The following is a 14,732-nucleotide window of genomic DNA, read 5'->3' on the forward strand; positions in this document are numbered from 1 at the left end:
TTGAACGTTAATAAATCTTTAGAATATTAATTTGAATTTTTAGGACTAAAACGAAAAAAAAAAATATTGGCAAATCTTGTTAATAGTAAAGTGATTAACGACCAAAGACCCTTCGGATTTTCTATTTCTATTTGACATTTCACTATTCAGATAATTTGTCCTTTCGTCAATAAGTCGTTAACATTTTGCATACTAACATTTTGTCTGTGAATTATACTCTCATACACACACACACACACACACACACACACACACACACATATATATATATATATATATATATATATATATATATATATATATATATATATATATATATATATATATATATATATATAGAATCACCATCATCAGCCGAAGTTAGTCCACTGCAGAACAAAGGCCTCAGAAACACACACACACATATATATATATAAATTTATATATATATATATATATATATATATATATTTATATATATATATATATATATATATATATATATATATATATATATATATATATATATATGGGTATGTGTTGCGTGTGGATGTGTGTACTTTTATGCGTGCGTTTGTATTTGCCCTTATATGCATACTGCTTTTCCATTTTCAGCAATTATTTTAAGACATGGTTACTCGCCCTTCATCCTAACCTTCGCCACAAACTTGAGTCTCTTAATGGCCAGATGCTCGATAACGAAGAATATAAACAGACTTATAATTAATTTTAAAAAGAAAATCAAAGTAACTCTTCATATTCAGAGGTTCACGGGGTGCTGGCATCCGCTAAAAATACCAGTTCGTTTCCTGTAGTGTTATAATGATAAGGGCCACCGATGAGACAAAGAAGCGGATATTTATATGTCATGCACTTAGATGTCTTGTCAGTTGGTTAGTGGTGTCAAGACAGTGAGAGAATACATCACTTAATTTTAACTCAAGAGGTTCTCTTTACAACTGTGACTTCTTCTAAGGATATAATGGGCGGGAGAGGCCATTTTAGAATATCTCCTCTTTGGGTGTTATCAATGATCTGGTGAGTAACTTTATACTGTAATATTACTTGTATGCTAACATGTAAATAGTGTAAATCTTCACTGTGATTTTACTTATAGAAATAGCGGTAGGTTTTGAAGCACTTCATACAAACACCCATGCATGATTGTGAGACATTTTTGTAAAGGAATAGCATTATCTCAATCTGGGATATTTTTGTTTTGGCAATGAAAGGCATTTACATGAATTTCATCATTATATTTTTTTTTGTTTAATTCAATATTTTAAACAAATCCTTATAAATGTTTTACATGTAAATGTTTTTCATCACAAGCTGACAAATTCATTTTCCTTTTTTTTTTTTTTTGAATTAGTAGCGTCACATTAAGATCTCCACTGTATAATTAAAGAAGCTTTCACTAATTACTTTATTATTCGATAGTTTTTTTTCTATAATCGCACGTTTTAATTTTATCTTTTAACATACCTCTTTGTAGCTGAATTCAGAGAATTATTAGTAACTTTAAGCTTGGTTTTATCTCGCCAATCCCCGGTATAAATGCTAATTCATAAATCTCGTGAGGTTGTTCATTGTGCTATCTATAATCTCAATATGATTATAAGAGTTTCTTCTTTTTATTATTATTGTTATTATTATTATTATTATTATTATTATTATTATTATTATTATTATTATTATTATTATTATTGTTATTATTATTATTATAATTATTATTACTATTATTATTTCATTGAAAATTACAGCGGCCTCAGTAGCATTTATTTTGTAGTAGAGCTTTTCAATTGCTCTATTTTTTTTTTCAATCAGTAATGCATGCCACCAGTAGCTGTGCTATGTTGGTCATCAGTAGGTGCAAAATACATAGAACATTAAAAGATTTTACTAAACATTTACTAGATGTAAACTTGGCTAATACAGGATACAAAGGAGTTGGCTGCAAAGCGTTTCGAGAGGGTGCTGGGTGTTTTTTCTCATCTTCAGACTAGAGGTGGAACGATGTAAGCAGGGCTGGTAGTCAATTTGAGCACTGGTTGGTGATTGGTCCGCGTGAGTAGAGACGATACTGAGTCTGTGATGGAGTAGCTGAGGCGATTGATAGGAGGGGATCTGTCACAGTCAGGCTGCTGCTTTACGCATGGTTGTCAGGGTTAAACGGGTTGGAGTAATGCTGGGCTGGGTTCCCAGTGCTGTGTGCTGATTGGCCAAGACACCCCCTGAGCGGGGTTCGGGGTAAGGCAATCTGTTCTACCGCTCAGCTCCCAGGTCCCGTGAGTCCTAAGCTGCTTCCTGATTGGCTGAGGTGCTTGCCGGGAGAGTGTCAGTCACAGGCAGCCTGTAGTATGGCTGATCGTCCTCATGTTCGTCGATGTTGGCAAGATGTTGGTTGGTGTTCTTATGGCAGGAGGGGAGGAGGAACATTTCTTTGGTAGTTTTGAGGTTCAGCATTTCCTGCTGGATGAGCAGGGCCTCAAGGATTCTCAGTCTTTTGCTGTGCGGGGCGTTTCCGATACTCATCATATTGCCAGTGATATCCTCTCATTTGATGCTTTTGTTTTGCACCAGGAGTTGGTACATTTTAATAGCACCCTGCTGAATGGAGCAGGACACACATTTAGAAGATCTCCCCGTCGTTATTCCAATATAATGGCCGCAGCATCCATAGATTGGGCATTGGTAAGAAAAGACGACATTGGACTTCTTCAGAAAGTCCTGCACAGGAGGGGCGGGGTGGTTCTTCATAATGAGGGATCTAGTCCTCGTTGTTTGATAATAAATTATCAAGTTGATCCCAGTTTCTACTTGTGTGGCCGTGATGTTGCTCCCGATAATCTACTTCACAGCCTTCTCGTCTTACTGGCACTGCTTGTGCATAAAGCCCTTGTAGTACAAGTTCACTTTGGAAGTACTGCTCCCGCTGCTGGATCACCAAAAGACTTTCTCAGTAAGTAAATTTTTGTGAAATAGAAGAAAAAACTGTTCAAATGTGTTTCTCAAAAGTAAATTGTCTATCAAGAATGACATCTAAAATTTGATTAGATTTTTATTGGGAAAGACCTAGATTTTGAGGAGCCACTGTCCTCAATCTAATTACAATTACACTTTGAATTTTGTTAGGTTTTAGCTTCATGCTCCATAATTTCCACTGTTCTAATTTTTGCTAGATCTCTATTAAGGGATTCATGAGATGGAATTGATACAAAGAGAATAGCATTATCTTCATATGCAACGAGTAGCACTACGTTGAGGTACACTAGATATCGGGAAGTGAACCTACTTCGTGCCCTTTGGGTGCGACGCCCACCTGAACCTGTATGCGCTGCCATCCCCTGTGTTGATAACTCGCCCATGAAGGACCTGATTACCAAACTCAAAGCTCTTATGGAAAGCCACCTCACCACCTTCAAGACCTCCATCAACGTCTCCACTTCTAATGAAGAGGACAACCATTCAACATGGACCGAAGCTGACATGAATGTGGTAGGATACAAACGCCCGCCACATGGCCTGTTGGAGCAGTGACAAAGCCGCCCACCACCCACATATGCTGCCCCTTGCTCATGCCCCAACCACTGACCTCTACAGCCACTTACTGATGCCCATCGGCTGCAGTCATGCTACTACCACTCCAGATTCAGAGATGCTGGCCAAAAATACTTGTAAGAAGGCCATTACTTGTGGCGGTGGCCTCCCCTGTATGTAATCTTTTCTTTTTACATGATGCAGGTTTTGGTAGACACTGGTGCTTGCAGTTCCCTTCTACCAGGACATGACATAGTCATTCTAAGCCTGCTGACGTTTGCATGGTAGCTGCCAAGTTTCTCGTTGCCTATAATTTTTGCAGATTTCCTCAACCATTTCCACCTCCTGGTTGATGTAGCACATTGAAGTTTAGCCATTGCAGACTCATACTTATTGACACCTCTTCAATTCCCCCTCCGACCTCGCACTCCTCATCAGTGCACCCCCGGATGCCTACGCCCACCTCCTCACGTTATGCTCAGAAGTCTTCGACCAGAACTTAGCCAAACGTCCCTGGTTCCCACCAGATCAGTATTTATCACCATATGAAGATGACAAGGCCTCCAGTATTTGCCAGATGCATGCATCTGGGCCCAGATTATATGGCAGCTGCTTAACAAACATTCAATGGAATGGAAGAAAAAAATGGCCTTTGCCCAAAGGCCTCAAGCCCATGGAAGTCACTCCTACACATTGTCCTGAGTAAAGACTGGCTCCCTGCTCCCTTGTAGTGATTACATGCATATGAACATGCAGACAGAACCGGATCACTACCCCCTCCCTATATAGCTGATATTACCTCCTACTTGCACAAAGGGAAGGTGTTCTCCACTCTCGACCTCCTGAATGGGTATCATAAGGTGCCCTTTCAGCACATACACATTCAATTACTCCCGTTTTGGCCATTGTAATGCTGGGGTCACTTTTCAATGCCTCATGGATGGCATCATAGGGAACTTCCCCTTCAGTGTATGTTATGTGGATGACATACATGTGTTCTCTTCCTCCAAAGAGGAACACCTCCATCATTCTCAACCACATACAACAGAACTGCCTTGTAGTCTGGTACGGCAAGTGTACCTTTGATGACAACAAAGTATCATTCTTAAGGCACCGCTTCGCTTATGAAAGCGTCCACCCCTCCCTCAGAAGGTATTGGCTTTTCATAACTTCCCCTTGTCCTCAACCGTTAAAGCACTGCAAGAATTTTTGGGCATGATCACCTATTATCCCCGTTTCTTGATAGCCATGGCCGCCACTCTTGTTCACCTCTACGCCTCACTCAAGGGCAAACCCAAGGACCTGAATTTGGGGTCCCCATCAGAAAGCTGCTCTCAATTTTCCAATGCCAAATGCCCTCTCCTTCTCTCCACTGATGCCACTGATGTTGCTTTTGATACAGTGCTTGAGCAGGTGGTCAACGGCTTGCCCTGCCAATTGGCCTTCTTTATTAAAAAACTGTCCAAGTTAGAATCCAGCTACTTTACTTTTGACTGCAAATTGCTGGTGGTGCATTTGGCTGTCCGTCACTTTTGGCACTTCTTAGAGGATACTACCATCAATATTCACATGGACCACATGCCCCTGTTGCACGCCTTCACTCGACATTCCGACGCCTGGTCCGCCTGTCGATGTCGACTTCTCTCCACAATAGCCAAATACAACTGCACCCTTCAACATGTCTCTGGTAAAATGAATCCCAGTGCTGATGCCCTGTTAAGAAACACATTGGTTGCCATTCACTATGATTGGATTACAACTCCTGGTCAGAATCTCACCAAAAAGATCCAGAGTATCAAGCCTGCAGGACATCTTGCACATCCCTCCATTGGGAAGACATTGCCCTTGACAACTCAAATACCACCCTTTTTTGTGATGTCAGTATTGATAGGTTACACATGTGAATACCTGCCTCTATGCGCCGACGGGTGTTTGATTTAATCTTTCAATTTCCCTCATTATATATGGACAGCAAAAATATATTAGGTCAAAATTAGATACTAAAAACGACCCATGGTAAAGTAATTAATCCTCTAATTATGTTGTATATATAAAGATTTTATGTCAAAAGAAAGATAGGTAGATGTAAATAATATCCAGCAAATGAATTGGGGTCCCGTTCAGAAAGCTGCTCTCACTTTTCCTATGCCACATGCCCCTCTCCTTCTCTCCACTGATGCCAGTGCTTGAGCAGGTGGTCAATGGCTCGCCATGCTCATTGGCCTTCTTCATTAGAAAACTGTCCAAGGCAGAATCCAGCCACTTTACTTTTAACTGCGAATTGCTGGTGGTGCATTTAGCTGTCCGTCACTTTCGACACTTCTTAGAGGGTACAGCCTTCGTCATTCACACGAACCATATGCCCCTGTTGCACGCCTTCACTTGATGCCTGGTCCACCTAGCAATGTCAACATCTCTCCACAATAGCTAAATACAACTGCACACTTCAACACGTCGCTGGTAAAATGAATCCCGTTGCTGATGGCCTATCAATAAACACATTGGTTGCCATTCACTAGGATTTGAATATAACACCTTGGCAGAATCCCAACAAAAAGATCCAGAGTATCAAGTAGCAACTCCAATGCCACCCTTCTTTGTGACTTTAGTACTGGTAAGCTATACATGTGGATACCTGCCTCTATGCATCGACAGGTGTTTAGTTTAATCCATGGCCTTTCACATCCTTCGTACCTATCTATTGCACAGCTACTGAAGACGAATTTCATTTGGCACAGCATTACTAAGGATGCTGAGAGGTGGATTCGCACCTGTACTTCAAGCCAAACTCCAAAAGTATATTGACACACAGATTCAGAAATGGGCACCTTTCCTCAACCTCAGCTTCTTTTTGCCCACATTCTCGTTGATGTAGTTGGTGATATGTGATGAGGTCTTGTAGATGAAGACAGATGATTGCAGGGATGGAGAATAAAATCCTGAGTCGTAGATTGCCTTTATTTGACACAGCAAAGTGGTTATGTACAGTGGTGCTCTGCAAGGCGTGTAACTCATGCAAGGAGAAGCAAGAAGACCGAACATGCGCATGCATAGAGTGCCAATAGCGTGACTCATCCACATGCGTTTGTAACATGCAAAACTTATGAAACGTAAGTGGTACATATATGTAAGACAATATATACAATAATCTACAGTAGTAGGCCCCCTACCCATATCACATGAACACCATTACTTGTTTACTGTCATTGACTGCACCACTTATTGACATGAAGCCATCCCCATGCAAATTGCAACATCTGCCTCATGTACATCTGCCTTACTCTTAGGATGGATAGCGAGATTTAGTATCCCTGAGCATATTACTTCTGACAGGAGTGCCAATTTCAATTGTGATCATCATTAGGGAATCTCCTTGGCATCACCCTACATCAGATAACTGCCTACAACCAGCAGCATGGCTGAACGATTTCATCGTACCCTCAAAGCAACTTTGCTTTCCCGCTTTAATGACTGCAACTGGTTTACTCAGCTTTCCTGGATCCTCCTTGGATGAAGGACCACTCTTAAGGACGCCCTGGATGTCTCAGCAGCTGAAATGGTGTATGGGGACCCGTTGGTCGTCCCTGTTGAATTTTTTCTGTCTGCAACATCCTCTGATAATTTCCAGTGCTAACATCACGTTGTAGGGAAATTTACTGCCTTCCGTGAGACTTACAAACCTCCAGCGAAGCAGCAGATACCAAAGGATTTAAACACCATAACACATGTCTTTATGTGCACCAACACTAGCAAGGCACTCCTGACTTCCCTTACTTGAGCCCTTCTCTGGTTATCCATCGCAAATTGAAGGCTTTCTTAATTAAAATTTGTGGCAAAGAAGACTGGTTCGCCGTTGGTTACCTAAAACCTGCCAGATGACCCACCTACAGTTCACCTCTCTAGGGCAGGGCGCCCTATTTCACATGTATGTCTGTTTTAGGTGGGGAGCCATGTAATGCACATGTATTTCATACTCACTCATACATTGTACTGCGATTGGTCTCTCTCTCTCTCTCTCTCTCTGATAATAGAAGAACCTGTTTAAGCTTGCCAGTGCATGTTTCATATTTCAAAAGTTTTTATTTCATTTTTATCCTCAACTGTTTGTATATAAGCTTTGTCCACCTCCAACCCTATTGACTTGCCCAAGTACACAATTTTATAGTCAACTTCCTTTTCTTCTGCAGTAATGAATGTCATCCTGGACATCCTACAGAAGAAACTAGTCTCGTCACAGCTGAACACGTGTTGTAGAATGTAGGACACAAAATCAACGAGTCTTTTAAATTCTACAACAAATGCCAATGCTGCCTTGATATCAGAGCTTGCAGCCTCACTATGTTGCACAACACTATTGATGCGAGTTCATTTAGAAATTTCAAATCAGTTACGGCTCGTCTTAAATGTTTCTTTTCCTGTGTCTACTGATGTACCTGGTTAAACTTTCAGGAGGTCAGCATATAATAACTTTGCCTGTAATCATATTTCCTGCTAACAGCTTCTCACTGATCCAAATGAGCAGCAACATTTTTACGTCATCAAGCATACATATCCGTTATTTCGTCAATGTCAGCATCCCATTAAAAACATCAATTGCTTTTATTCCTCCTCCTTTCTTTAGACTTATTTAAGTCATGGATGTTGTACAATTGTAAATTTTTTTCCGGGTGGGGCACACACGTATCTAGTTCATGCTTCTTGATAATTTATTTTATCACCTTTACGGTAATCATCTTCCTTTTACTATCTTTCTTAATCATCTTGGGTGCCATTGTCTAGAATCTTTACTGTACCGTACTGTTACTATTGTTAATAAGATAGTGAAAAATAGTGATCATAATTCTATAAAGAACACGCGGTCACAACTTCTCAAAGAACTTTTCAAAACACGTTACGCAAGATAGCTACAGTACAACAGTAAGTGATGCTGGTATGATTACTGCTTAGATAGCGAAAGAATTAAGGCCTGTGAAATTAAATGCAGTAAATATCCCGTGAGCACTGCATGGGTCATGTATGGGAACTGTATGTTTGCTTTCTCAACATCGTATGCTAGTCTCGTTATTACTTGTCTACAAAAGATCCGCGACAAAGAGAAATTTTTGCTCGTAAACTAATTTGAATTTCAATGCCTGTGCACAGATTATAATTTTCATGCTTGTATGTTATATGTATATATATATATATATATATATATATATATATATATATATATATATATATATATATATATATATATATATGTATGTATATATATATATACATACACACACACACATATATATATATGTATATATATATATATCTATATCTATATATATATATATATATATATATATATATATATATATATATATATATATATATATATATATATATATATATATATATATATATATATATATTCATTATCATCAGCATTGCTAGTCCATTGCATGACAAAGGCCTTAGACATGTCCTGCCACTCCTACCAGTTTGTGGTCTTTCTATGCCAACCTATACCTGAAAATTTACTTATCTAGTCGATTCAAATTCTTCTCTTCCTTCCCCTGATATTTTTTTTCAATCTCTATGGACTCATTCAGTTATTCTTTTAGTTCATCTATCAACTATCATTCTCATTATTTGTCCTGCCCCCGTTCTTTCTTTTTCTTACTTCTTGTTAGAATATCCTTTCTATTCCCAACTAGGGTTGTAGCTTAGCTAATACCTATTATATATATATATATATATATATATATATATATATATATGTATATATATATATATATATATATATATATATATATATATATATATATATATATATATATATATATATGGTCATGGAGAATCCCAAACGGAGAAAAGAAAAATGAAATAGATTATATTCTCAGAGAAGTCAAGCGATCATAGTATTATGAGTAGCAATTTTTTTTTAGATCTGAGGAAAGAGAGAGACAAAGAAAATTGATTTTAAGGAAGAAATTAAACACCCATGTAATAAGAGAAAAATCTGAGGATTTTGGTCTAGATATACAAAATAGGTAGTCCCTGCTACATGATGAATTGGAAGCAAATAGGGAAGAAATGAAGAGTAATTTAATTAAATCTATATTGGAATAAGCACAAGGGATATGTATAAAAGTTTCTAAACAAGACGATAATTGTTTACAACACCACGCTCTCCATTTACTCCAAAATAATGCAATCCTGCAGTTCTCATCTTCTTGCACAGTAATTAGGTGGTTATTTAAATTCTGGGAAAGCAATAATTAGCAAGATATGTTGAGGAAGGGGGAAGGGGTTATAAAAGGAAAATGGCTCGGTTTCCTCACTAAACGACTTGGAACTGACATGTCAACATAGTCAACCAAACAGAATTCGTGATGCCAGCGTACATAAACAGAAGTTCGTGATACCAGCGTAAATTTAATATACTGTATATTCATAATATACTTAATAAGAATTTGAGTGATTAATCAAAAGTGTCACTATTTGTAAATTGCATATTTTATGGACACTTTTGAGTAATCAATCCATTTTTTGATTAAGTATATTTTGAATATACATTATATCAAATGTACGCTGGTATCACGAACTTCCGTTTATGTACGCTGGCATCACGAATTCTGTTTGGTTGACTATGTTGACATGCCAGTTCTAAGTCGTTTAGTGAGGAAACCGAGCTATTTTCTTTTTATAACCCCTTCCCCCTTCCTCAACATATCTTGCTAATTATTGCTTTCCCAGAATTTAAATAACCACCTAATTACTGTGCAAGAAGATGAGAACTGCAGGATTGCATTATTTTGGAGTAAATGGAGAGCGTGGTGTTGTAAACAATTAACAACAAGATAAAGGAAAACTATAAAAAAACTAGAAAGGCAACTTTTGCCAAGCAAATACAGCATATCTCACTCCATCTCCCTCCCCCTGCAACTAAGGACTGTCCCATATTAATATTTCACCGATATGGATCCCCGATAGATCTACAAGAAATCATTTTGAAGTGGTGAATGCAGGAATTGTGAACAACGTCCTGTGGGCATATATTATAGGAATTTTCATACCAGGTTTCAGGTCATATGATTTAATTATCAAGGCATACGAGCAAAAAATTTATTTTGTTTTTGTCAACAAATACCCGAAAATCACTAAAATTAGTCATTTTGGAGTGATGTATACGAATGACGTAACTTACATCCGATGGACATATATCCAAGGTACCCTCATACGAAATTTCAGGTCATATGCTGTAAATATGATGGCACAGGACCCGAAAATGTACACCTTTGGTCTAAAATTTAATAAAAATGGCAAAATTGACCATTGTGAACAAACGTATGCCGAAAATGTTAATGCCTATCTATAGGTGTTTATCTAAGGCACCTCCGCACCAAATTTCAGGTCATTCAGCTATAATAGAAGAGAACATGAAACCAAAATCGACATCATTGTCAGTAAAAAAAAAAAAAAAAAAAAAAAAATAATAATTTTAAAGGCATGTATCATTTTTTTTTTCTAAATGCACCTGGGTATTTGCCCCAAGATATTCGTAATAAAAATCAGACCAAAATTGAGGAAACACTGAAGATAGGAAGAAGCATCAAATTTATGAAAAGAAGACTTTAAACAGGGTGCCAACAGATGTTTGCTTTAAAGGATGAAAATGGAAATATTATCAGTAATAGGGGTGGAGTGATAAAAATTGCAGAGGGTTTCTATACAATACTATACAATAGTAATATAAGAAATAACTTTACCAATATTACTATCTGAGGCGGTAGCAAATGTAACAGTAACAGACGCAAAAAAAAAAAAAAAAAAAGGATTAAAAGGCACAAAAGATGCAAAGCAGTTGGAAAATATGGTCTAACAATAGATTTGATAATAGATAGAGGAGATTTCATAGCAGTAAAAGTGACTGAACTTTTCACCAAATGTCTGCAAGAATGCTCTATACCCACAGCTTGGAAAATTTCTATCATTGTACCAATTTACAAAAAGGAAGACAAAAGATTGGAAAAATTACTCTCCGTAATATATAAAATATTTACAAAGATTATGCTAGGCTTAATAGAAAGACAGCTAGACTTTAATGAACCAAGAGAGCATGCAGGCTTCAGAAGTGTGTATTCAATAACTGATCATATCCGTGCAATTAATCAGCTAATGGAAAAAATCAACATAGTATGACAAACCGCTATGTATGACGTTCATAGACCGAGAAAGATTTTGATTCTATCAGAACCTCAGCAATAATGAAAGCCCATCAAAGACAAGGAATAGATGAATCTTAAGTTAGAACCCTTGAAGATATCTATACATGAAGTACAGCAATCCTAAACTACATAAAATTAGTGAAAAAACTCCAATTGAGAAAGGAGTTAGACAGGGAGACCCCATCTCTCCTAAATTTTTCACAGCATGCCTAGAATCTTTTAGGAATATATATTAAGGAAATGTAGGAATTAATATTAATGGGGAATACCTTAACCACTTAGGATTTGCAGATGCCATACTGTAGTTGTGTTTAGTGAATCATGGGAGGAATGACAAAAAGATGATAGAAGTCGATTTTATTACAAGTTTTTGAGTGTTTAGAGGACAGCCTTTTTCATTCTTCGCCTCTCTGCCATTGCCTTACTGCATTTCTTGTTCCACTTTGGCTTGTTATATTTAATAATTGCCTTCTCACTTATCTATCTGGTATTCTTTTCACTAGATTTGACCATTCTATAGCTGAAATATTGTATTTCAACGTCCAGTTCCAATGCGTTTGCCATTTCTGTTCCGTCTATATAATTGTTCCACTTTTGACAGTTAACATCTTCCAACAGTCACCCTTTTCTTTTCCATAACCCAGTTGGTTCCGTTTCTAAGTCACTATATCTTAAAATTGGCGTGTGATCACTACCCCTGTCAGCTAGCTCTTTTATATTAAAATAATTCGCTATTGTGGATGAACTGAAACATAAAGTCCCGCTGAAATAATTAATACTAAATTATAATTTATTTTAAATACTTAAAATATAATTTTTCCCATTATTGTTGATTTTATTTTCGGCAACATCAGGTTCTATAATGAGTGATGAACTTTAAAATCCCCTACAACTATGAAATTCCTCTCCATATTTTCTATGTAATATGCAAAATCTCCTTTAGTCAACCTGTCACTAGGGTTATGCGCATTCATTATATCTAAATCACCTCTCTTGGGTTTGACGTTGATATATTGAACTTCCATGTTACCATTTGATTATTCAGTGGTGTTTCCCACTACAAAACAAACGCCACGTCTAATAAGGATCATTATACCTCCTAATCTAGTGTTGTTACCGAGGAAAACTTCCTCGCATATGGAAACGCTGGATCACTCTAGTTGGCTGAATAGATAGGGGATGATAGCTTCTACTGACTGAAAGCATATAATTTGATGGAAGTCACAATGATGCGTTCATTAGACTTGTAAATCTAGTGGAATTTAGAGCCTGTACCGGGCTACTTGTCCATTGAAGGGTTTAAGTAATTTTTCCCATGCTTGAGATTGCTGGTTGGTTGATTTGCAGTCGTTTGTAATAAAGTTATGTTTTTTTTTCACTACCGTTATCAATATCATTATTTTAAAGTACATTACATTGAAAGATATGTACAGTTAGAATCAAAAGAACGCCGACACTCAGGGGAAATCTTTCGTCAGATGTCTCTAGTGTTCCAATGACAAAACGGACAAGGAGTTGCTCTTCTTACAACTTCTACGAAATGGGCGGAGCATTCTCAAACCTTAGCGAATCATACAGTAAAGGGCCGTCTTTTTTAGCAAAAGTATACAAATGTTACAAATCGAGTTGTCATATTTCAATTCTGTATAATCATTTGACGTCTCAACTTTTCAATACAAATACAAAACACACACACATGCACACACACACACACACACACACACACACATATATATATATATATATATATATATATATATATATATATATATATATATATTATATATATATATATTATATATATATATATATATATATATATATATATATATATACTATTATTTTTCAATTGCTACTTTTTTCGTAAGAGGAACAAGTAGACACTTTTCAGGGAAGGGGGGGGGGGGTTCTCCTTCAACCCCCTGCCCCAGCCATTCCGACACTGAGCAAATAGGAAAGTCATTTCCGTTTTAGGGGTTGTGGAGACAGGCTGCTTGTAGACTCATGATACAGCCTGTAATATATTGTATCATTGCCTGAGATTTATTTGATAACCGTCAATGTTCTAGTAAATTTGGCTAACCTAATTTATTATTAGTTGATTTGTAAAAGATAGCAGCAGTAGAATAAAATAGCTGCTGTTGATGGAAGGTCGATAAGTAACGAAATTTAAGTATTAACTTTGCATAATAGATAATCAATGATGGATATAATAGATACTGATGACTGCAAACCACCTTGAATACAATCAGAATTTATTATTTCGTATCGAAAATAACTTATATTGAGGTAGAGGAGGACGCTATCACATTCTGGCAAAGGGTTTAAAAAATTTGTTTTATTGAAAAATCATAGTCTCAGAACGACGTAAGTTTCAGAAATTTTGTCATGAAACTATGATATACCTATTTTCCCAAAATGAATTCTCCTATAATTTTTCCTGAAAATATACACGAATAGATGGCATAAGCACGAAATGATCCCCCATTCTAATACCCTGATTGTAAGTTATCAATGATTATATAATTGCTAGTAGCTATATCTTGAGATCAAACCAACTTCTTATCAATTTCATGCACAAAGGTCTTATAATCTTGATTCAAATAGGCTTAGCTTTGTATGATAAAGTCCTTATTTACAGTGATCAAGTGCCCGAATTAGCCCAGCTAATGTAGGTCTCTTGATCGGGTAAATTACGCAAGGTAGATGGGAGCTTAACAAGCGAAAAATGCATTACTAACCGTGAAGCTCTAGTTCGGGTTGTTCGAGCAAAAGCTATCCATACCAACTCCTCAGCCTATCAGGGTATTAGTTCAACCACAATTTCTACAGCTGGTTGCGTGAGTAGGGGAAAGGAAAAACCAAATATTAAAATATCTCGGATATGAGAGTTTGATTGTCCTTTTAATCACTAACTTATACAGCTGAGGAGCGATACTCATGGATACCTAAATATTTTCTCTCATTCTTTAGATTTTATTTCCTGAGCTTCTTCCTCTATCCCCTGAT

The 14,732-nt window shown here is 37.0% G+C and overlaps 1 protein-coding gene across 1 annotated transcript in view; it reads left to right on the forward strand.

Moving 5' to 3' along the window:
- The first annotated feature begins 841 nt into the window (after positions 1-841).
- The window catches only part of LOC137628405 (uncharacterized), a 20,322-nt gene continuing 6,431 nt past the window's right edge, over positions 842-14,732 (forward strand). The window contains exon 1 of the mRNA XM_068359556.1: positions 842-1,017. Within this exon, the coding sequence (XP_068215657.1) occupies positions 962-1,017 (56 nt within the window). The 5' untranslated portion in view covers positions 842-961. The remainder of the gene's footprint in view (positions 1,018-14,732) is intronic.

The sequence above is a fragment of the Palaemon carinicauda genome, chromosome 36 (assembly GCF_036898095.1).
Source record: "Palaemon carinicauda isolate YSFRI2023 chromosome 36, ASM3689809v2, whole genome shotgun sequence".
Classification (NCBI taxonomy): domain Eukaryota; kingdom Metazoa; phylum Arthropoda; class Malacostraca; order Decapoda; family Palaemonidae; genus Palaemon; species Palaemon carinicauda.